The 24329-nt window shown below is 54.4% G+C and overlaps 1 protein-coding gene across 1 annotated transcript; it reads left to right on the top strand.

The window, feature by feature from the left end:
* Positions 1-8682: 8682 nt before the first annotated feature.
* Positions 8683-23253, top strand: ACVRL1 (activin A receptor like type 1). Its single transcript, XM_052641411.1, has 11 exons — positions 8683-8713; positions 9198-9389; positions 14083-14151; positions 14698-14946; positions 15132-15343; positions 15596-15695; positions 16054-16200; positions 16484-16759; positions 17480-17677; positions 20446-20576; positions 21796-23253. Exons 3-11 carry the CDS (start codon positions 14088-14090, stop codon positions 21928-21930), a joined length of 1512 nt encoding a protein of 503 aa, XP_052497371.1. The 5' UTR covers positions 8683-8713; positions 9198-9389; positions 14083-14087; the 3' UTR covers positions 21931-23253.
* Positions 23254-24329: the final 1076 nt, after the last annotated feature.

The raw sequence follows: 24329 nt of genomic DNA, 5'->3' as shown, positions 1-24329 counted from the left end.
CACCGGCAGGTAGGTTCTTTACCACTAGTGCAACCTGGAAAGCCTGTGCCTGGCCTAATTCTTGCAACCCTCCTCTTTTACAGTTGAGGAAATTGAGGCAAGGTGAAGGTTAAGCTACTTGCCCAAGGTCACCAGCTGGTGAGTGGCTAAGGGGTACTTGGAGTTCAAGTCTGTGGGCTCTGGATCCCATTTCCCTTCCATTGTAGCACACGCCCCCACCCACAGCCCAGGCTCCCCGGTTCTCTTGAGACTCTCTCCCCGGCTTCTAACCGGTTTGAGTTTTACGAATGTGCAGCAGTGACCGTGGCATCCTCAGGGCCAGAGAACTATCCCCTGTGGCTCTCCCTCGCAGCGGGCTGGCCTGGGGTACATCTGGGCTGGGAGGCTCCATGGGCAGGCACTCACACCTGGGCCACAGGTCATTCAACATTTTCCAGCAGAGGGAGCCTTTCCACCTTGAAGAATACCCACCTCTCCATCCCTGGCCATCTCCAGGGCAGCCAGAGTCCCAGGTCAAGCCATTTCTCTTTAATCCTCTAGCAGCTCCTGACAGCCCTTCAGGTCACCAGTGAGAAAAGCAGCCTAGTGGGTCATTCTACTTGTGCCACCCTGAGTCAACCCCTCCACTAGCATCCCAGCTTCTCCACACCCTAGCCTGGCTCCTGACGCTTCCCAACTGAGTCCCCGTCAGCAGAGGCCAAGGAGCCCAGGACAAGGCCCCTGGCGATAAAGAACACAGGCCACATCAGAGCCGCCCTGCTGCGACCCGCAGAACTGGGTTTGACTCCTGGCCTGGCCTCTTATCTCTGTGACCAGGTCCTCTCATCTCTGTGACCAGGTCCTCTCCAGCCTTGGTCTCCTCCTTTGTAACATCCAATGGTGATAATACCCAATTGCTACTTCCCAGGGCCGCTGTACAGCCTAAACAGTGGGAGGCACGCCAGGCATAGAGCATGCCCTGGCTCACAGTCAGCACCTGGTAAACAGCAGCTTTTGTCACTGCACTTGGCGGCAATGGGTAAGGAAGTGGCCGAGGGGGCAGTTCCGTGGAGGGGGCCAGTGGATGTGTCCTTGGAACCCCATGGCTTCCCCTGCGAGTCTTGGATACTATTCTGGTGGCCCTTGAATGAGAACACACACTTCTCCCAGATGACCTTCTCAGACCTGCTCTCCCACACACAGTTCTGCAGCCTAAGCCCATTCCCAACACTGCAACAGGCATGGCCCACCAGCCTGGCAGACTGGCTCCTCCAGAGAGGACTGCAGGTTGACTATCCTCACTGGAATGTCAGCCAGGCTGTGGGGACTCCTGGGAAACCCTCCCCTCACTCCTGCAAAGGCAGAAACCATGTCTGTCTTCCTCACCCCTGGCTCTGTGCCTGACCCATACAGGTTCAGTGAATGTGTATAGGTTCCACCAAGGCCTGGGATGCTTGTTCTGTTGCTAAGTTGTATCTGACCCTTCTCTGGGATGCTCAGAGGTGCCGTTATCATCTCCCTCTTCTTTTCAGGGGCTGCCCTGGTTCCAGGAGTGGCAGTGCCCCTGGTTATTCCAGGAAACAGCCTAGGAGACCCCTGTTAGGTCAAGAGAAGGCAAGGGAGTGCATATATGTGGGGAGGACAGAAAGACAAGTTGGGGCTCATTGGTTTCTGTCCCGCTTTTCCCCACCTGGGGCACCTGGACAGGATTCCCTCCTCTCCAGCTGTCTTATTTTCCAAATGGTTGAAAACATCTATGTATCATCCACCCCACGAGTCAACAGCCAGTCATGCTGTCTCTGCCTCAGAGGGCCCATGGCTTCCCATGTTTAAGGAAGATACCACACTGAAGGGAATGCAAGGCATGCAAGGCATGGGGTTGGATAGACTCTGCATCACTCGTAGTCGCACACGCAGCGTCACATGCGGACACACAGTCAGCCAGGGCCCACGGGGGCCTGTGGGCACACAGGCACAGAAATACACACAGGCCCATTGGTCCACAAACTCCTAGTCACACACAGAGAAGCCACCCACACAAGCACACATAAACACCCCTTCACACAGCTGCAAAACCCATCTGCTCACTGACAAAGGAAAAAATAAAGGCAGGGTCCCCCTACTCCCTGAGGTTCCTGGCCCACCCCTCCCCTTCTGATCCCCACTGCTCCCCAACACTGTGTGGTCCCCCAGCCACCTGGCTCCACACATGGCCTGTGTGACTGTGTTGGAGGCTGCAGAGTCTGTCTAACCATGGGGAGCGGGAGTTGGGGGGTCGAGGGAGGTCCCAGCCTGACCCTCGAGTTCTCCCCACACACCTAGGTACCTTCCTCAACTGTGAAATCCATGGTCCTCTCAGGGGAAGGAGAGAGGTGGGCAGATGAAGCCTAAATCCAGCTGTATGGTTATTTCCTCCACACCAGCCTTGGCTAGCCCCCTCCCCTTCGTCCTACATCTGGGATCTGCCCTGGGGAACAAGGGGCAGAGCCTGCGGATGAGGGAGTCTTGGAGACAAGAGGTCGCTGGGAACCCTCAGTGCCAGGGCCCCTGGCGCTGGGAAGGGCAGCGTCTGGGCACGGATGCTGGAAGGGGTAGGAAAGGGGCAGGATTTGTGGCATTTCCCCTCCAGCTGGAAACAAAGGCAGATTCCTGTGTCCCGATCCAACAATCCGGTCCCACCCACCCGAGTGGCGGGAGCTGAAGGAAATCCCGCTGGCCTCTGGCCTCACCCAGCCACTCGGCGTCTCTTTCAAACAATCTCTCTCCCAGCCTCCGTGTACAAGGAGGACTCCCCCTTCTCCTAGAGACCCCCCTCCTTGTACAAATACCAAGCCCTCCCCATTGGGAATGATTCCCTTAGCCCCTCAGACTCTCTCTTCCGGCAGCAAGGATCCCCTTAGTACCACTCAAGAGCCTGGCAGGCCCATTTCCCCTTGCTGGGCAACTCTGCCCACCCTCACTCCAGCAAACTCAGGCCCTGCTTCTGTTTAGAGTGGGCAAAAGCCTCAATGCCCTGGGAACTCCTGTGGCATACAAAACATTCAACCAGACCTGCAGGGCATCTTCATGTCCTGAGTTTCAAAGGAACATCCTCCCAAACCAAAATCAGTGGACTCATTTTCCCCTTTTTAGCTTTGCCATGCCATGTAGCATGTGAGATCACCAACTAGGGATCGACCCCACTTCCTCTGCGTTGGAAGCACAGAGTCTTAGCCACTGGACCCCACATCATCCTTTATTGTGGCAGAATCGTAGCTTCACTCTCCTGACGCACTGAAAAGTCAAGAGACACTGTGTGATACAAACAGAACAGGAACTAAAGGTATATTGGGCTTCCCCTGTGGCCCAGATGGTAAAAAATCCACCTCTAATGTGGGAGACTTAGGTTTGATCCCTGGAGGAGGGCATGGCAACCTCTCAGTATTCTTGCCTGGAGAATCTCCATGGACAGAGGAGTCTGGTGAGCTGCAGTCCATGGGGTTGCAAAGAGTCAGACACGACTGAGCGACTGAGCACAAAGGTATATTGTTAAATTTACAGAAAGAATGACATATGATCAATAATTAGAAGGGAGAGAACCTAAGTGACCTAATTCTGAAGCTTTAAAATCTAGAGATAGCAGAGAGACAAATACTGCATGGGATCCCTTACATGTGGAATCTAAAAGCAAGTCAAACTCATAACAACTGAGAGTGGAAAAGTGATTGCCAGAGGCAGAGGGGTGGAGAAATGGAGAGAGGTTGGTAAAGGATACATACTTTCAGCTCTAAGGTGAATAAGGTCTGAGGATCTAATGTATAACATGGCAACTGTGACACCGAGGCCCCCTAAAACAGAGTTCCCTTACCAAGTTTATGATCAATCTCTTTATCCAAAACTTGCTCCCTTTCTTGTTTCCTCTGACCTCAATCCTGTGCTAACTGAACACCAATCCATCAGTCAGATGACTAAAATTGCTGTTGCTGATAACATCATTCATGACTAAAATTGCTAATATAAATATCATCATTAATGTACAAACTCAGGTTGTTTCTCCAGGGCAAGATGAACTAACAGACCCCAAAGCCACGAACCACCTGGCCAGAGAATCATAAACCAGAGATATCCCGATTCTCAATACTACGATTAAGAAATGTCACAGAACTGTCACAAGACGATGATTAATCCCAGCCTCTTTGTTCTTCCCCTTAAAAAACCCTAACTCAAAGACCAAGTGGGAGGCTTGTCTTCCAGTCCCTCGCTTGGTGCCCTGCAATAATTCCTTACTTTGCTGCAAACTCCCACTGTCGGAGTTGGGTTTTCTGCACAGTGGGCACAGGAACCCTTCACTCAGTGACAACTGTCGTTCATAATACCGTGTTGGATAACTGAAATTAGCTGAGAGAATAGAACTTAAATTTTACTTACCCAAAAAGCTTCTCACCAAAAAAGAATAAATAAAAGATGAATATGTGAGGTGATGGATGTGTTGATTAACTAGATGGGAAGAATCCTTTCACAATGAATATGTACATCAAATCATCGTGAAGTACACTTTAAATATCTTTTTAAAAAATCTTGCATCTTTTAAAACATTGAAGTATAGTTGATTTACAGTGTTTATATTTTAAATATCTTACAACTATATTTGCCAGTTACGCCTCAATAAACTTGAAAAAAAATCTAGAGATACCAAGTGTATGCATATTATTTAGAGTGATCGAAGTAAATGTCAGAAAAATTAATAGCTTTGGGAAGGGATTGGCCCCAGCAGGAGGGTCTGGGGATGAGAGTCGCTTGTCACAGTAAACTCTTCTGCAGAATTAAAAATATATATATATTTACTTGGTGCCTATTTGGGATTTCCTGAGTTATTTTCAGAATGGCTGCCTCATCCCTCAAAGTCCTGTGCAGCGGCTCTACACTCTTCTCTACAACAACCCCTCAGAGTGCTATTCATAGACGAGGCAACATTTAGCCCTGGTATTTGAACAGGTAAGGAAATTCATCTCCCTGCCACACAGCCAAGCCTCCGCCCTCCTCATTCTCCGTTCATGCTGTTTATCTTGCCCCACAGCTCAGCCTCCCTCTCTCAAAACCAGGTGTCTGTGAGGGTTTTACATCTGGAAAAGGAAGCTTACAGGCCTTTAAAATAATAATAATAATAATGATTTGCCTGCACTGGATCTTAGTTGCACCATGTGGGATCTAGTTCCCTGACCAAGGGTTGAACCTAGGCCCCTCTCACTGGGAGAATGGAGTCTTAGCCACTGGACCACTAGGGGAGTCCTGGGTCTTTTGCTTTTATTTGGAGAATGTGGTAGAGACAGAGTTTGCATCCTCTTCATACAGATATGGAACCTGAGGCTCACACGCAGGGCCTCCAACTCTGAGGCTGGATGCTGCCCTCCAACACGGGCAGTTGGGTGGAGGAGAGTCATCCTCAAGGAGGCTCATGAGAAGGGGCAATCCACAGGTGGCTGGACTGCCAAGAGGTGGTGCGGGGGCAGCCTCTGAACAGAGCCCAGGTCCCCCCGGCATCGTGCGGGCACCATCTTGTCACAAACTCCTGCCCTGACGTGCTTTTGTTTCTTAAGAGATTCTCTCCTGAGATGAGTCATCTTTGGGGCTCTGGCTCTGAGTGGGCAAAGAGTGGACAAAGCCATCCTGGGGACATCCTGGAGGAGCTGGAGAGGAAGAGGAAGGTGACTCAGTGACGCAAATGTGGTCCCTGTCTGCCAGCTTCTTCCTGAGGTGCCGGGCAGAGCTCTGGCCGCCCCACCCTCATCAAACTTAGCACTGGCCAAACTGCCTTTTCACCTGAGCTGTGGTGTCAGATCCTGGGAGCAGGCGGTTTCCTGAATCTTAGAATCAAAGAAAACAGCACTCAGCTGGGAAGAGCCTTTGGGGGTATCCAGTCCAAGTCAGGCTGGCACTGAGGCCCCATTTCCCCAGGGTTACCTCTCTTACCAGAACTCCATGGTGCCTCTGGCCTCAGCAGAGGAGGCCCAGGGAGGGAATATCCTCTCCCTGAAGCCCACAGAGCTGAGACCCTCTCCTATGTGTTGAGTAGGTGCATAAATGGAATTCACAGGGATCCACCTGACTTCCGTGAAGAGACCCACAGTTCTTCCTTCTCTGGTACCCTGTTTTAATGTTTCCATGTCTCTCACATTTGAAAAATCCTTAGGTTGTCTGACTTTAATTTCCCACTCTACAATTAAAATGAAACCAAACCCACCTTACCCTCTGCTAACTCCCCACCCACCCACCCCTACCTCCTATGCCTGGCTTTTCTTTCCTACTCATCCTGTGCAGAACCGGCTACATAATTTGTAGGGCCCAGTACAAAATGAAAATGCTAGGCTTTCTGTTCAAACATGAGTAAGAATTCTAAGATGGCAACAGCAGAGCATTAAACCCAGTGTAGGGTGCTGTGGGTCTGCACAGGTTAGACACCCACAAAGTTGGCCCTGCCCTAGTGTCAGAAGCAATGCTTGAACTCAGTACTCAGCTGATCCTGAAAGGTCAGGTTGTTCAATCCCCTGCCTTCATGCCAGGCCCACATCTCCTGCATGGTGAGAATCTCCTTGAGAGGTCACCCCCACCTACCCTTCCTAGGATCTCTGGGCCTCAGCTTTACACACTGCTGGGAAATCCTTCTAAATGTCTAAATATAAGTCTTAGCCCTTCAGGCCTGTTTCCTTTTGTTCTGTCCTCACTGAATATAAGGAACAGCTGGTCCTTTTGAGTAATTAATTCTTGTAGACTTGGACACAGTCTGTAATTCCTTTTCCCTTTCCTCATTGGGCTGAGTCTCCAGCGCTTTTTCCAACTCTGCATCCCTCCTCTGATGTCTTCCCTAGGGAGGGGAAGCACAGAGTCCCCAAGAAGCCCCAAAGAACACAAAGTCCAGAAGATTCCATGCTCTGAAGAGGTGGGGAGACTCAGGCACTAAGGAACAGCCGTTCCCCCCACCCCACCCCCACCCCATCGGACCCTGACTTCCTCCTCCAAACCCTTCTCTCCTTTTATCTGTTTCATGAGCTCTTCCTAGATAAAGCCCCCCATCCCCCGACTCTCCCCAGCGGTGCTCAGTTCATCTCCATGTTTCTGTTCTCGGTGTGTGTTTCAGACTGAATGCTTCCCTTGGGGGAGCCCCCACTTCCATCTCCCAGGACAGACATCGCTGGGTTGGGATTGAGAAGGGTTTATCAGAAGCCATAGCAAGGTGAGAGTGGGTATGAAGGATGGACACCAGCCACACTCCCAGTTCTCTAGCTAATAGAGTGCCGAAGCAGCTGCTATAATCTGAAAGAGTAGATACTGTAATCCCATAGTACTTCCTATTGGCTGCAGGACACAGTTCTGCCCTGACACTGAAGTTTGGGTGTGCCTTGGTTCTGGAATTCACAGTGCTTGCAAGCTGTGAAGCTGCTGTGGGTGGGGGCTGGGGAGGGTTTCAGCGGAGGAAGTGAGGTCAGTCAACAATTGATGCCTGCCTGAGCCTTTAGTCATTGTCTCCCCCAGCCTCTATTCCTGTCAAAGGGTGTGTGTGTGGAGGGGGTGGCTGGAGATGTCCTGGCCCACCTTACAGAATCCCCATATTAGAGCAAGACACCTTAGAAGTCTGTTCTGCTTCTAACACCCATGTCTTTCCACCTAGCTCTGAGGCCATCTTCTCCCCAGCCTTTTCATTCATTAACTTAATTATACTCTCTGATGGAGGGCTTAGCCAGCCTGTGTGTCTCATTCAGCTAGTGCCTTTGCTATGAGCCAAGATAAGCATCACGTCCCTTCATTCTCCCAGCAACCATATGAGACCAGAACTGTTTATTATGCCCATTTAGCAGATGGGAGACTGAGGGTTAGAATTAGGAGAGGTGTCACGTGTCTAGGGTTACACAACTAGTCCGGATTCAGATTTCAGAGTCTTTGTGGATAATCTAGAGACTAGGGATAAAGTGGGCTTCCCTGGTAGCTCAGACACTAAAAAATCTGCCTGCAATACTGGAGACCTGGCTTCCATCCCCGGGTTGGGAAGATTCCCTGGAGGAGGGCATGGCAGCCCACTCCATTATTCTTTGCCTGGAGAATCCCCATGGACAGAGGAGGGTGCAGTCTAGGGGGTGGCAAAGAATCAGACATGACTGAGCAACTAGGCACAGCACAGGGATAAAGTGGAGTGCTGCCTTCAAGGTGCTCACAGCGGTTGGTCTGATCCCCGGGAAGGCCATTAGGAGGAAGGGTTTGCTTCTCTCTCTGGGAGAAGCCATTCTACTCCCCTCCCCAACGCATCTTTTCCACCTTGTCCCTGCAATGTCCCCAGGGAGCTGGGGCTCCCCACATCTAGAGGTCCATTTGGTGGGGTGAAGGGCCAGCCTAGAAGGGGGCAGTCCAAGGCCTCTCACTCCATTCTGGTCGCCCCTGGTGGGAAGAGGCGTCCCTGTCACTGAGCTGCGCTGCCGCCGAAAGGACTCAGACCCGTCACCACTGACCCACAGCTGCCGCTTCTGGGCCTGTTTGCCCTGCGCTGAGCGCTGCGCAGATAGAGGCTGCGGAAGAGGGGAGGGAATAAGAGGGGGTGAAGGGGCCCCGGGGAGGAGGCTGAAGGAGTTGGACGATGTAGGGAATCTCGGAGGGAGGGGGACAGAGGGCGGAGCCAAAATATTTCAGGCTGCTAGCCCCAAAGTCTGCCCTTGCTGCTGAGCCTCGTAGGCACGCCGAGGATCCGGAGTTGTGGGTGGGAAGACAGGTAACTTCTGTCCATCTGCCCTCCCCGCATGTCCTTCCCTCGGTGCCTCCTTCTCGTCAGGGGTTCGCCGGCATCCCTCAGCGGCTCCAGGCGGGAGGGGAGCCTCCAACTCCACCCCTCCCCAGGCCGGTCGACGGAGGGTGCCTCGCATCCAGGCTGTGGCCCGGATGGCTCTGGGCCTGGACCCCACGAGACCCCCTGCAGCCCAAGGCCAAGGCCCGCCCCCTCGGGGAGGCGGATGTGGGAGGCTGGAGGCGGGGGCGCGGCCTTGATCCCCCGGCAGGGGCAGCCGAGGGGGAGGCCGCCCTAGGGGTCTGCTGCTGCGCGCAAGGGAGGGTCCGGCTCTGAGCCCTGGCTAGGGGCGAGCGGGCGGCCGTCGGCTAGCTGGGCAATAGGAAACGGTTTATTAGGAGGGAGTGGTGGAGCCGGGCCAGGCAGGAAGACGCTGGAATAAGAAACATTTTTGCTCCGGCCCCTTTCCCAGTCCCCGGAGTCCGCTGCGCCAGCCGCGCCGAGCGAGCCCCTCCCCGGCCCCAGCCCCGCCTGGGGCCGCGCCCGGACCTCGGACCCCGGCCCGCTGTCCAGCGCCCGTCGTGTGACCGCGGCCGCCGCCGGGGAGGGGAGGAGGCCGCCCGCTGCACGTCCGCGCCCCGCCGACCGCAAGGCAGGCCCAGAGGTGAGTCGAAGTCCGGTGAGGGGGGCAGCTGACCCCCACCCCAATGGGCCCTTTGCCACGGCAGATCCCAGAGAGACCCTCAGAGAGGTGGCTGTAGGGTCAGTCCCAGCTCCTCGTAGGGCAAGCTGCCCCTCGCCCTCCGCGAACATCTGCCCATCACCCCACCTAAGACTACAGCGGATTGGATTGAACCTGAACTGGGATTCAGAAAACTTTGTTCCTGGGGCCCCTTAGCTTCGCTGTTTTCCCATCCTCATCCATAAAATGGGCAGAAGGATACCCACCCTGCTTCACTAATGGAGAAGGGGGTCACATGTCCTTCCAGGCTCCCGGCTTGACCTGGGGGTGGGTGTCCACTTCCAGCGCTGTCGAGCCCCTCCATGAGGCCCATCTTTCCCAGAGCAGCCCTTGCGGGTCTTGCTACAGGAATCTGACACTCTGGCCCCTTCCCTCAAACCTCACCTCCAGCCCTGTATGGTCACATAGCCCCCATGCCATGGACTTCTTTCAGGATCCAAGTCAAAGGGAATCCCACTCTTCCTCCAGTCTGGGGCCCCAGATTTTCAGTCTGCCCCCGGGCCCAGTGCTGTTATGACAACCTGTGAACTGGTCACTCACCCTCTCTTTTCTTTTCTAAGGACAGGGGGATAGTGGACAGTAGCTCTCACCCTCTCTATATGGGCAGCTTCTGGCTAAGTCAACGTCTGTCTGACATCCCTGACCTCTGACTGTTTATTTGTCCTTTCATCCTATCAGGTGGTTAAAAACAGCCTCTATTTATTGAGTACTTACTATGTGCACACTTAGGTATGATACATTTTTGTCAAGTAATCCTGGCCGCAACCTAGAACAAGAGGTGTTATTATGTCCATCCTATAGAAGAGGAAAGAGATTCAGATGTGAGTCATTTGTCCAAAGCTCCACGGATAGTTGGGTTTTTAGTAACTTTTGTTAAGTGCTTATGGTGTACCACTTAGTACACTTGTACCTATGAAATGAGCACTATTATAATTTTTTATGTTATTTATTTGCCTATGTTGGGTCTTAATTGTGGCACATGGGATCTTTTCACTGAGGCACGTGAACTCGTTGTCGTGGGCTCCAGAGCCCGTGGGCTCAGCAGCTGTGGTGAGCGGACTTAGTTGTTCAGAGGCATGTGGGATCTTAGTTCCCAGACCAGGGATTGAATCTGTGTCCCCTCCATTGCAAGGCAGATTCTTAAACGCTGGACCACCAGGAAAGTCTTGAATTGAGCACTGGTATTATTCTCATTTTTTATAGGGGATCTTAAGCTTCGGAAAGTTTAAGGAACTTGCCCTAACTCTCACAGCCCTAAGTGGTAGAAGCAGGATTTGAACCTGGGTCTATATGATCCAGAGACGACAACCTGACCCCTGTCCTACACTGTGCTGCCTTTGCATTCCGTCTGAGATCCTAAACTCCCTACCTGATGCTCCATCCCAGTCCAGTACTGTGAAGGGTTAATGAAGTGATGCAGAGGAAAGTGCTTTGTGATGGTAAGGGGCCACCCAGCATGAGCAGTTCAGTCTGGTCCTCTGCTGTGTGGGTAAGACCTGTTGATGTACAGAGAAAGGCCCTTGGAGCCCCAGGACAGTACTGCTGTGCTGAGAAACTGCTACTGATGGGAGCTCATTAAATCAATCCCTCAGGTGTGCTGGGAAGAAGGAAACTGACCTCCACTTTCTAAGCACACCCTTCCTCTGGTTCTCCCCACCTAAGACTAAGGCTATGGCACATAGATGATTTCTAGACAAACGCATGTTGGGTGCCAGGCGATGACAGTTGTAGTCTGTTAATACAACCCCCACTTGCTCTTTTTCCTCCTTTGAGGGACCGATCTAACACCAAGCAACTGCAGAAATTAAATGACCAAGTGAGGATGTATTACCAGCAATTTAAGTCGATCAAGACACACATGGTGATTCTGGGCAAGAAACCTAACATCCCCCAGCTTCCGTTTCCCTATTAGATTGTCGTGAGGATTAAATGAGATCATCCATCAAAGTTCAGTACTTAGCACATAAGCAGTACTCAGAGAAGGCTAACTCATTACTAAGAATTTCACAGTGGATAAGTTAATGTTTGAAGTTAGTCTAGCATTTGTGATTTCTGGCTAAAAACTGTGATGCTTCTGTCAGCAGGAGATCATTCAAGAAGTTTTGTTAGGTGGGAAAGGAGTCTACCAGTCCCCAGGAGTCTGTCTGTGCTGGAGTCAGGTGTCAGGGCACATTATGCCGGGTCAGCTCTGAGTTGGGACTGATCTGGACTCAGCACCCTCCTGTACTGAATCTTACTCTGAGCCCAGTAAAAAATTGGACAGTCACAGCTTTCCTTCACTGCATTCCCAGTTTTAGACCAGAGGCAGATTCTGCAAATGCTGCCAAGCCCTCCCTGCACTGTTCTTGGGCCCCAGAGGCTGGAGATGGCCTGAACAAAGCCCATACCCCACCCTCTCTCTGCAGCATCTCCAAGTCCTTGGCTCCAGTGTTTAGCCTTTTCTGTCCCTTCTCCCGTGGAAGCAGTTTGGGGAGAGGTCCCTGGATGGGAATTAGAATCCCTGCCCTCTGTACTCCACTCCAGCGTGGAGTTGAATAGGACCCAGTTCAAAGTGTGGTACCCACACAAACTGATCTGAATTCCCTGGGGAAATTTTTTTTTAATGCATGTTTCTTACTGGTCCCAGTGGACTGAACCAGAATCTGGAGCAGGAGTGAGACCAAAAAGAGTGCATTTCTAATGAAGCACTTGAGATGATTCTGCTGCTTAATAGTGTAGTGAGAGGATGCACCGGAGCACAGAGAAGAGAAAGCATGGGGAGAGGATTCTAGAAGGATGCAGGCTATCATCCTTATTGTTACCCACTTTTTCCTACTTGCTTCATCCCCTCTCCTTCAGCTGCTTTCTGAGCAAAGACTGCCAAGGATGGATTCCCGCCCTTACCCCAGTGAGCAAAGCCAGCTTGTCTGGGGTTCCTTCTCCGGCCACCAGTCCCACTGCAGAGTGTTTGCCAGAGTCCCCACTGTATTGTGGGAGGGGCATGAGACAGGAGGTCAGGCAGAGGCTGGGGACACAGCTGCAGCAGACCAGGGCTCCGTTTCCTCCCCCAGCCCTGGGCCTCTGGGGCAGAGGAAGCCCAGGCAGGAAGACCAGAGCTGCCACCAGCCAGCGAGGCCCACGAAGCACCCCCCACCCCCCAGTCATCCTGCCCTCAGAGTCTCAGCATCATGGATCTTCATTTGGCATCATTCTTAGACTAGGGGCCTTCTGCAGCCTATATGGCCCTATGTCCAGCCCTCCAGCCTTACCATGTTACACCAGAAGACAGTTCTCTTTCCTCATGTCTGCTACCCCTACCTGGGCATTCTGTCCCCAGGCACACATCTGCTACTCTCCACCATTCAGAAAGTTCTTCTTGCTGTCTGATCTCAGTCCTTTTTGCTGCAGCCTCAGCCCTAATCTTTTCATTCTAAGCCTTTGAGAGATGAAGATGGAGGTCACTTCTGAAGCACTAGCTGGTCTGGGACTTGAGATGGGACTGTCATAGACCAGAATTACTCCCCTAATAATCCCCACCAAACTTTTGGAAAAATTCAATCTTAACCAACAACAGAAGGTCAAACATTCAATGTCTAAGTATGTTTCACTTCCCTTCCACATCACTGGCCCTACCCCCACTCTTTCCCAGGACCTCAAGGACAGAGAGAAGCAGGGGAGTGGCTCAGAGAGGACATCGTTTAGTCTAATGAGGGTGCAGGGAGGTTCCTTAGAGACAGTGCGGCCTGGCACTGTCCAGGCTTGGTGTGGCTGATACAACCTCAGACATGGGCTGGCACCCCAGATTGGGAGAAGGAGTAGAAGCAGCACTGGACTGGGCATCTGGACACCTGGGTTGTACCCCTACCGCTGCCACTGAACCCCATTTGACCTTGGACAAGCCTCCTCTCCTGGCTGAGCCTTGACCCCCATCTTCTCTGAAATAAGGAACTGGGCTCTGTGATCCACAGGGTGTATGAGGATTCCGTCATGGGGGTGTCCCAGCCCCAGGTGGCTCCTGCAGACCCTGTAGCGACTCCAGCCTGCCCTGAGACCATGTCCTGAGCTCCCTGCTGTGCGTGACTCCTGCCTGTTCTATCCAGACCCCAATCTAAACAATCTTGATTCCTGTTCCCAGCTTGGCGGGACCCTGAATGGCAGGAAGTGAAGACAGGAGCCTGTTTATGTTTGAGGCAGCCAGGCCTGGGGTGGTGGGGGGGCACTGGGAAAGGGGTGGGCAGGGGTGGAGGCTGGGAAGGGGTGGGCAAGGGACAGGGACAGACGGGGTGGGGTACTGCTGAAGAGATGCTCCTTCCACCCCAGCCCCACGCTCTCTGCGCCCTCCAGTCTGCACTCAGCGGCAGGACAGCTGGGAGTCCCCCAAGCTCTCACTCACTTAAACATGGCTCCCCACCCTTTACCCCTAACAGGATGGTTTCCATGGGGAAGTGAACCAGGACTTCCCCTGCAGGCCCCGCCCCAAAGCCAGACGCAGGGAGGAGGCCTCCCTGCCTGCCCCCCCCACAAAAAAAAATCTCCCAGCAATTTCCTCTGGGTGGGAGGGACCCACAGTCAGTGGCTGAAAACACTGAGGGTAATCACATTTCATAGATGTTATTGCACCCCTTCTCCTCTCCAGGGATCATGACCTTGAACCTTCCCAGGAGAAGGCTTCTGATGCTACTGATGGCCTTGGGCCTGACCCAGGGTGAGTACTGGGGAAGCAGGTAGGGAACAGGGGCCTGAGGGGACAAATAAAGGGCTGTCTGGGCTCAGCTCTTGTTGGGCTGAGTCTGAGGAGCTGGGAGGAGAGGGACTGGGGAGACAGGGTTCAGTGAGACTGAGCTCTCAGCTACCCTAACCCTCCTGTGCTAGCTTCTTGATCCAAACCAACAGGCTGGAGCTCTTTCAGACTCCAGGGTGGGAACATGTGTATGGGGATTCAGACAGTGGGGCTGTTGGCAGAGGGGCCTGGTAGAGCTCTCAGCATTGGGGCTGGGGGCCTGCTGCTCCTGGAACTTGGAGGAGAGGTCCAAGGATCAAGGAAGGGAGAGAAGCCTGGTTCTCACGGTGGCAGCTGCCCCTGGTGGGGATATGTCACTAGAGGGAAGGCTGAGGATGGAACTAAAGGACTGGGACCTCAAAGGGCTGGTTTGAGAGCTCAGAAGGGAGGGGGCAGTTGGGCAGACTTAGGGGTTAGGCTCCTCCTGGAGAGCTGGGCCCAGAGTGGCTGAGCTTCTAGTGTGTCCCTCAGGTGACCCCTTGAAACCCTCTCGGGGCCCACTGGTGACCTGCACGTGTGAGAACCCACATTGCAAGGGGCCTACCTGCCAGGGGTCCTGGTGTACAGTTGTGCTGGTGTGGGAGGACGGACACCTCCGGGAATACCGGGGCTGCGGGAACATGCACCCAGAGGTCTGTAGGGCACGCCCCACGGAGTTCGTCAACCACTACTGCTGCTACAGCCCCCTCTGCAACCACAACGTGTCCCTGGTGCTAGAAGGTACGTCCGGCTGCCCAGGAAACCCCTCCTGGGCTTCTCTGACTCTGCCCTCCCTGCCCTGCTTGCCTCTCAGGCTCTGGCCTGGGGGGTGGGGGAGGCAGGGCCCCGGGGTCTGACTGGCAGAGCGGAAGGTGGGGGGCATCCGGCCTGGTGGAAGCTGGGCCTCAGTATCCCTCTTCCGCCAGCCACCCAGACTCCTCCGGAGCAGCCGCAAGGAGATGGCCAGCTGCCTCTGATCCTGGGCCCCGTGCTGGCCTTGCTAGTGCTTGTAGTCCTGGGTGCCCTGGGCCTGTGGCATGTCCGGCGGAGGAAGGAGAAGCAGCGGGGCGCGAACAGTGAGCTGGGCGAGTCCAGCCTCATCCTGAAGCCATCTGAGCAGGGGGACAGCATGTTGGGGGTGCGGGCCTGGGGGAACCTGGGACACCGGGTGGTGGGGGGTGGTAGACAGGAGCCACAGAGTCAGAGGGGGCACAGAGTGGCAGGTGGCTGAGAAAGGCACGAAGCGGGCACTCAGATTTGGCTGGCACTGGGCGGGAGGGGTTTGTGAGTGAGAAGTGTGGCAAGATGAGGCAGTGGGGCCCAGGCTGAGGACAGGGAAATGGGTTTGGTGGGTGGGGCCTGCCCCTCAGTGGCCTCTCGGTACTCCCAGGACCTCCTGGACAGTAGCTGTACCACGGGCAGTGGCTCAGGGCTCCCGTTCCTGGTGCAGAGGACAGTGGCTCGACAGGTCGCCCTGGTGGAGTGTGTGGGTGAGCAGTGGGTGAGCTCAGGGGATGGGGACCAAGTGCTCCCACTGAGCTTGGAGGGGTGAGGGAGTCATAGGTGGGCCCAGGCCTGGGTCAGAACAGGAATTCTGCCAGTCAGGGAGGGGGTTGGAGATGGGGCAGTGCCTGATCCTTGGCCAGGAGCTGGGGTGGAACAAGAGGCAAATGGAGGTGGCCTGCCAGAGGTGCGTGGGTCTGAATTCAGTTAAACAGAATCTTCAGAGATTCTGCAGTCGGAGCCAGGGCAGCAATCGGAGGGGGGCCTCTTCTGAGGGTGACTGTGCCCAAGGGCTCTGTGTGTTCAGTATGTGACCCCCTCCCTCCTCTCTGGTTGCTGGATCAGGAAAGGGCCGCTACGGCGAGGTGTGGCGGGGCCTGTGGCATGGTGAGAGCGTAGCCGTCAAGATCTTCTCTTCCAGAGATGAGCAGTCCTGGTTCCGGGAGACTGAGATCTACAATACAGTGCTGCTCAGACACGACAACGTCCTAGGCAAGCGGGCATGGGGCAGGGAGCGCTGGGCCCGGCCCGGGGTTCTCGTCGCCCTGCCCCATCACCCGGCCTCTGGACACCGACCTAACCTTGAAGGACTCCCAGCTGCGCTCGGCCCCAGCTTCTGACTCCAGCTTCCTCTCTGCCCTAAGCCAGACCAGCCTCCACCCCATTCCCAGCTTTGCCCTGACCTCTCCATCCTGTCTCCCCAGCCCCGACCCTGACCGGGCCAGCCTCCTTCATCCCTAGCCCCACGGTGAACCACCTGATCCTCCGCCCACAGGCTTTATTGCCTCGGACATGACTTCCCGCAACTCGAGCACGCAGCTGTGGCTCATCACGCACTACCACGAGCACGGCTCGCTCTACGACTTTCTGCAGAGGCAGACGCTGGAGCCTCAGCTGGCCCTGAAGCTAGCCGTGTCCGCAGCCTGCGGCCTGGCGCACCTGCACGTGGAGATCTTCGGCACTCAGGGCAAACCGGCCATCGCCCACCGCGACCTCAAGAGCCGCAACGTGCTGGTCAAGAGCAACCTGCAGTGCTGCATCGCCGACCTGGGTGAGCGCGGAGGGTGGGCCTCTGACAGGCGTGGAGTCCGAGCGCCTGCCCTCTCCACGGTTCTGCCTTTGCCTGTTTGGATGCCTGGCTTCAGTGGCCTGACTGGCGGAATTAAGACTCACAGGGGTCTGGGGGTGTGTGTATACACACTGGCGCTTTAAAGCTTACAGACGTGTGTATGTTCTCATCTCACCTCCTGTGTGTATGTGTGTGTGTGTACACTGATTGGCACTTTAAAACTTACAGGCGTGTGTGTCTGTGTGTTCTCGTCTCACCTCCACAAGAACCCCACACCCCACCAGCGGCCTTAACAGTATTTTCAAGCCCAGACTCCTTCCACCACTTCAGCCAGGCTCCAGGTGTGGGGAGAAAGGGGCAGGGAGCCAGCAACCTGGGTTCTCATCCCGGCTTTGCTGAGCACATTGCTCGCTGTCACTGTGCGCTGGGATTCAGTTCTGAAATATATGCCTGCCTTGCCTACTCGCATCTCACCGGATTCCTGCGCCTAGAGAGCGCCATGCAGGCCAAGTATGACAGGGACACTTATTCTCCCTGTGGCTGCTGGCTCCCAGCCCAGCTCAGGGCAGGCTCCAGTTGCTGGCCCCTCTGTGTCCTGCCGTCTGTCGCCCTCTCACCTCATGCCGGGATTCCAGCCTCCCCAGGGCCGCCCTGTCTGTGGGCCCGGGTGAGCAGCGGCAGTGACAGGCCCGGTGCCCACAGGCCTGGCTGTGATGCACTCCCAGGGTAGTGATTACCTGGACATTGGCAACAACCCGCGAGTGGGCACCAAGCGGTACATGGCCCCTGAGGTGCTGGAAGAGCAGATCCGAACCGACTGCTTCGAATCCTACAAGTGGACGGACATCTGGGCCTTTGGCCTGGTGCTGTGGGAGATCACCCGCCGGACCATTGTCAACGGTGAGCCTCCGGCACGCCCCTGCACAGGGTGGGACAGGGGAACAGGGCAGGAGGATACCCAGGCAGACAGGTGGGAGGCGGGGCTTCCTGTCTCCGGCGGGCCCGTGGCCTGAGGGGCTTGTGGTCAGGCCTTCCAAATTCCCTTTCCTGTCACTCACCAGCTGGCTCAGCTGAGCGACCTTTGCAGGTTCATCTGAGTCTGATTCTGGCTGCGAAATCTCGGGTAATTGGTAACAACAGAAATATTAATAGCAGCTAACATTTATTGAGTTTCAGTATGTGCCAGATGTCATGCTGTATACATGTATTATCCTACTGAATTGTCCTGTGTTGGCAGGGAGGTGGTATGCTTTAGTGGTTAAGAGCAACGGAGGGAAATCAGACTAAGTTCAGTGCCTGATTTTTGCCATGTGCGAAGTACTTTACTTTTCTGTGCCTCAGTTTCCTCATTTGTAAAACGAGAAGAAAAATAATTTCCAGCTGTTGAGATAATCCAAATAAGGTAATCAGGGCAGTATCTGGAACTGTTGTGGAGTTCAGTAAATATTGGTGGCAATTGTTGTAATGACAAATACGTGACAGAGCAGCACCCCCATTTTACAGGTGAGGGGACTGAGGCACAGAATCACAGCTGGCTAGCGGCAGCACTGGGGTCTGAAACCAGGCACTTTGACTCTCAGGACCAGTGCTCTTTATTACTGTGCTACTTCCACCTCTTTGGTCCTTGTTCCCACAGAAATGCAGGATGTAATAGTGCCTGCACTTCCTGCTTATTGATGCCTTACTGTTATTATTACTATTTTTCGCTGCACCGTGCGGCATGCAGTATCTTAGTTCCCTGACCAGAGATCGAACCAGTGCCCCCTGCACTGAGAGTGGAGTCTTAACCACTGAACCACCAAGGAAGTCCCTCCTGCCTCATTATTACCACGGGTGCTACAGAGAACCGAAGCTCGGAGAGGAGCAGGCACAGGGAGCTCATTCTTCACGGTCCCAGAGAGGGCCTGCCCTGTGGCTGGTGCCCTCCCAGTCCTGGGGTGGATGGGTGCTGGGTGGTGCTCTGGACCAGGTAGGGAGGCTGGTCAGTCTTTGTGGAGGCTGTCCACGGAGAGGGGCTGCCAGGAGTCTTGACAGGTTGAGGACCACCCTCTTGCTGGGCTCAGCTTCAGACACAAACTCCAGAGGCTGGGGCTGGTAAAGGGGGCACCTGGAAGCAAGCAAGGCCCCTTGGACCCAGCCACAGGCAGGAAAGGAAGGCTGGACCAGCCTGGGCTGAAGAGGAGGCTGATTGCAGACTCCTGGGGAGGAGGGAAGCTCTGTCAGCTCCACACAGATTCGCGGCACATTATAAACACTGTAATCTGGTGTCAGCCCCGGCGCTGATTAAAGGCCCATTAGACACGCTCAGGCCTCTGCGCAGCACTGATTAGGGCTCAAGCAGCACGGGGGCCGGCCTGGACGCCCGCCACGGGGAGCACAGCTGGCTCAGGCTCTCCTGAGGCTGTGGCTGTTGTGTGTGGCTGCAGCCCCCAGCCTCGGGCTGGAAGAAGGGTGGGGCCTAAGGTGCTTTTCTGGGGTCTGGCCTCTTCTGCCTCAGTGACTGCCGCTCCACCAGCATCATCTTCAGAAAGATCCTGCTCAGGATGGTACACTTGGGATGATGAGGGGAGGGGGTACTGCTGGCTGAGGGGGTCAGCAGAGGCCTGTGCCACCCCTGAGAGTGAGTGGATGTGATCTGGACCTGGGTAAATCTCCTTCCCTTCGAAGATGTGTTTTCTTCCCCTTCTCCTCATTCTACATCCTTACCCAGCAGTCTGCCCCCCTCCCTCAAGTGTAGCTTGGAGGTCAAGAGCATGGGCTTTGGTAAGACTTCCTGGGCTTAACTCCTAGCTCTGTCACTTACTATCTGTGTGATTTTAGACAAGCTTCTTAACCTCTCTGGCCTGAATCTGGCCTGAATTTCAGTGTGTGTGTGTGTGTGTGCTAAGTTGCTTCAGTCCTGTCCGGCTCTTTGCGACTCCATGGACTGTAGCCTGCCGGGCTCCTCTGTCCGTGGGGTTCTCCAGGCAAGAATACTGGAGTGGGTTCCCACGCCCTCCTCCAGGGGATCGTCCTGACCCAGGGACAGAACCCGAGTCTCTTTAGCCTCCTGCACTGGCAGATGTGTTCTTTACCACTAGTGTGACTTGGGAGCCCCCTCATTGCTTATAAAGTGGAGCTAATAGTCTTCCTCATCTGATAGGGTTGTTTTGTGAGGATCTAATGCCATACGGTTAGGACAGTGCCTGCCGCATAGTAATTGCTCAGTAAACATTAGCTATTTTGGGGCATCTCTGATAGCTGGGGCCTGGAAGCAGCACCCAGACCCTGGGTGAGAGGCAGCTGTGGAAAGACTGGAACAAGATCTGTCCTATGAATGCAATGTGTTTAAGTCTTGACTCTGCCATTACAAGCTGTGTAACCTTGGGCTCAACTTCTCTGAGCATCAGTTTCTTCATCTGTAAAATGGGTGGTCAGGTTGCTGTGAAGACTAACAGGATTGTGCATTTTATAGCACAATGCCTGGCATATTTGGTAAGTGTAAGATAAATGGTGGTAATTATTGTTTATAAATATATTTATTATATTATGGTGTCCCTCTCAGAGGTAGCATGGGCAGGCAGCTGGTTTCCTGGACCCTGGGACTGAGTGTGGGCAAGGCTCACTTCTGGGTGGTATGGGACGTGTTTGTGGTCCCAAGTGACTGTCCCACTGTCCTACATCCCCAGGCATCGTGGAGGACTACCGGCCACCCTTCTATGATGTGGTGCCCAATGACCCCAGCTTTGAGGACATGAAGAAGGTGGTGTGTGTTGACCAGCAGACCCCCACCATCCCCAACCGGCTGGCTGCAGACCCGGTGAGGCCCCTGGGGGTGCTGGGATGGTGTGGGGTGGTGGCTCAGCACTGGGGTTTCTAGGCTGAGGAACTCATGTCTGGCCTCTGCTTCCCCTGGGTAGGCTCTAGGGGAGAGATCCCGGGGGACCTCTCTGGGTACTCCCTCCCACATTCCTGCCTGTGGACCTCCAGAGACCCTCCAGTTATTCTGGGATTTTTTTAGAATGTTTCACCTTGCCTGCAAAGACAGAGGTTCTCTGCTATTTTTTGCTGTGAAGTTAGTTGTTCTTTTTTCTCAAAGCACTCCACATACTTTGTATAGAATGCACACATACATATATATAGGCAAATATAGGCATATGCACACTTCTGTACAAACACACACACACATGTACATACTCACAGGGACACGCACATGCACACACTCACAGGTACACACACATGTACACACAGGTACACACACATGCATATATATACCAGACTGTTGGCCCCATGAAGACAGAGAAAAAGACCTTTTGTCTCTCTTGGCACTTTTCTCCTTGTTCCCTGTCACAGTGCCTGGCACACACTAGGTACTCAACCAATGTTTATGGAATGAATGACTGAACACTGACATGTGTATACATGTATATATACACAGACCCAAGTACATTTACAGAGCCACAAAAAGCCACTCCTATGCACACACAGATACAGTCCCTGCCAGGAACTGGCTTCAGTTCCAAGGCAGAGGTGAGGCTGGCTCACTCTGCGACCACTGAGCTTCTTGGACACATGCATTTTGAGGGCAGCACCTACCACCCAATCTCCCAGTGTCCACTGGACCAGGCCAGGGTTGATGGAGGTACTGGGAGCCACTGCCTTCTGCAGTGGGGTCTGGCCTCAGAGGGGGGATTTGAGAGCTCCAAGGCCTGCAGGTCTCCCCTCTGTTGGGTCTGGGTGGAGTGAGAGTGGGGGTACTCACCGGAGGGTGTCCATGAAGGCCTGAGTTCATCTTCTTTCCATCCTGCCTACCTTTCTCCATTCCCTTCCTCTTCCATTTTTGTCTTTCTTTTCTCATCCTTGCCCTGTTCCCGGTATCTCCCTTTCACCACTGCTGTCTCTCCTCTCATTTTCGACACTCTCGTTTCCCTCTTCTTGACTTTTCTGTCCGCTTGGGCATCCTCCTTGCCTCTTCCTTTCCACGGTCCCTGACCCATATCTCTACTTCCTCTCCTCCCCTTCACTCTCCCTCCCCCCAGGTCCTCTCAGGCCTGGCTCAGATGATGCGGGAGTGCTGGTACCCCAACCCTTCTGCCCGCCTCACTGCGCTGCGGATCAAGAAGACCCTACAGAAACTCAGCAATGGTCTCCAGAAGCCCAAAGCTATTCCCTAGCCATGGGGCTGAAGCCTGACTCCTCTCTGCCTGCAGTGTCTGTGGGGTGGCTGGTGGATGGCAGCCTGCCTGAGTAGACGTTCTGTGAGTGTGTGTGCCGGAGAGGGGGTGCCCCTCTATGGGCAGCTGTGCCTGTCCAACTCGGCCCCCAGCCCATCCAGCCAAAAATACAGCTGGGCTGAAACCCGATCCCCCACTGTCTGGCCTGCTCCAGGCAGCAGGCTCTCTGCCGCCTGGCTCCCTCCCTACCCGCCATGCCCTGGACGCACCCCCTACCACCCTCAGGACAGGATGCAAGAGATCCCAGAGCCACAGTGGTCAAGCCAGGGAACCGTCCTGGGCCCAGAGCCTGGACCTGCACTTTACCCCCTGCCCTCTGTCAACCCCACTGCCCCACTGGAGCTGCCAGGGTGGCCCAGAGCCCCGTCCAGCCTTCAGCAGACACCCTGCCCTGCCAGGCTTCAGCCTCTGGCCCAAGCCCCAGACACCCAGGGCCCATCAGCTTTTCTCTGTGGGTTTGTATTTCAGCTCTAGGCCACCTTGGGCCCCTGTCTCCTAGACATGACCCCCCACACCCCCGCTGCCTCTGTCCTGCAGAGGTGGAGCCTGATCCTCGGCCCCTCCCCCACCCCTTCCTAGCTGAATTATTGTGATATGAAACCCAAGGAGTCTTACTGTGGGTGTGGCCAGTGGAGAAGTGGCAGGTCAGATGGGCAAGGCCCAAGACTTCCAGAATAAATGAGAGGATGTTGGGGCCAAGCGTGGCCTGGGAAAGGCCCATCTGGGAGTCAGGAGACCCAGAGTCTGGTCTGGGTGCTTGCTCTCTGTGACAAAAAGGAGGTCCTCCCTGTACCAGGACCTTTGTTTCTTCATCTCTATATCGAAAGGTTTCCTCCTGATGTCCTTAGAAGTTTTTTCAGCTCTAAAGTTCTTTGAAATATCAGCCTGTGTCAGAACTCTGTTCATCAGTGCCTTGTACTCCTTATGCCCCAGCCCCTGGCAATTTGCCTCAAGATGGAAATTTGAAAATAACTTTATCTGAGGCCAAGAGTATCTGAAATGTTTCCTGGTCTGATTCTGCAAGCCCCAGTTCCTGTCTTAACCCATGCCTCTGGCCGTCCTTGGACTCAGACAGCCCTGGGCCGTCGGCAGGCGAATCAGCCACTCACCTGCTCTGTGGCTTCACCTTCTCCCCCCAGGGCTGAGAGGGTCCGAGGGAGCTTCCTGCAGGGCATCCAAGGCTCAGAAGAAATCTGGCTGTAGCCAACAAACCTCCAGATTCTTCCCCCACGGGCCCCTGTGTGGCCTTCCTAGTCCAACATGTTTGGCCAGACCCCGAGTATATGTGTCTAGGAAGAACCTGATGGCTGTAGAGAAACACATGGAAAGTTCAGCATTTGGAAATGACAAATTTTGGGTGTTCCAGGGTGTATGTCCATGCGCTGAGGAGGTTACCCGAGCCCTCAGTGGGTGGACGGGTGGAGGGCAGTTGGGTTGGAGGTAGGGCCTGAGGGTTGGGGGGTGAGGCTCGGGGCTCAGGTTAGGGACCATGACAGCCCCAAACTTGGGAAGACCTGGTCTCGCATCCCTCGGCCACGGCACGGCATGGAGAAGGACCCTCAGTTCTCCACAGGAGGTGAAGGAAACAGCCTCCTCCCCTCCTGCTGGAAACGCCCCAGCACAGCCTCCCTGGTCAGCTTCTCGAGTGTTCTTCCACCATCAGAGCAGCACTTTCCCAGGCTGCCTCCCAGCATTGTGCAAGGCCCAGAGGAGAAGCAGGAAGTGAAACTGGGTGAAACAGAAAGCTGCACGAACCTGCCAGGCTCCCACAACATCGCAGGGCACTTTGCTTCCTGGCAGAGTCATGTCTTCTGGGTCACTGAAACCCACCTAGACCAGGAATCCCCATGAAGGATTTTCTCTCTACTGGACTTTGGGGGCAAAACGTCTCCTTAGGCTCCAAGCCAGAGACTGACCAAAGGCTGGAAAATCCCTAAGAAGAGAAAGTCTGAGGCAGGAGGCCAAGTGATAGGGGAGGGTTGAGAGAAGGGGCCAGAGTTGGAGACATTGGTGAAAGAAGTCGGCATAATGCTGCTGAGTTCAGGAGGGTGTCCCAGGCTCAATATTACAGTCTCTCAGCCTGGAGGTACTGTTTGTGGGAGCACTTAACTCCTGCTTAGCACATGAGTGAGTGAAAGTCGCTCAGTCATGTCCTACTGTTTGCGACTCCATGGACTCTACAGTCCATGGTATTCTCCAGGCCAGAATACTGGAGTGGGTAGTCATTCCCTTCTCCAGGAGATCTTACCAACCCAGGAATGGAACCAGGTCTCCCGCATTGCAGGCAGATTCTTTACCAGCTGAAGCCCAAGAATACTGGAGTGGGTAGCCTGTCCCTT

The sequence above is a fragment of the Budorcas taxicolor genome, chromosome 5 (genome assembly GCF_023091745.1).
Source record: "Budorcas taxicolor isolate Tak-1 chromosome 5, Takin1.1, whole genome shotgun sequence".
NCBI classification, from domain to species: Eukaryota; Metazoa; Chordata; class Mammalia; order Artiodactyla; family Bovidae; genus Budorcas; species Budorcas taxicolor.
The sequence above is the reverse complement of the archived record's forward strand: the minus strand, read 5'-3'. Positions and strand labels throughout refer to the sequence as shown.

What these genes read in the sequence shown, in the direction of transcription:
- ACVRL1 (XM_052641411.1), top strand. Translation starts at nt 14,088, where the DNA reads ATGACCTTGAACCTTCCCAGGAGAAGGCTTCTGATGCTACTGATGGCC. An exon ending in CAGACACGACAACGTCCTAG is followed by an intron (nt 16,201 to 16,483) that starts GCAAGCGGGCAT and finishes CTCCGCCCACAG; the next exon opens with GCTTTATTGCCTCGGACATG. An exon ending in ACCGGCTGGCTGCAGACCCG is followed by an intron (nt 20,577 to 21,795) that starts GTGAGGCCCCTG and finishes CCCTCCCCCCAG; the next exon opens with GTCCTCTCAGGCCTGGCTCA.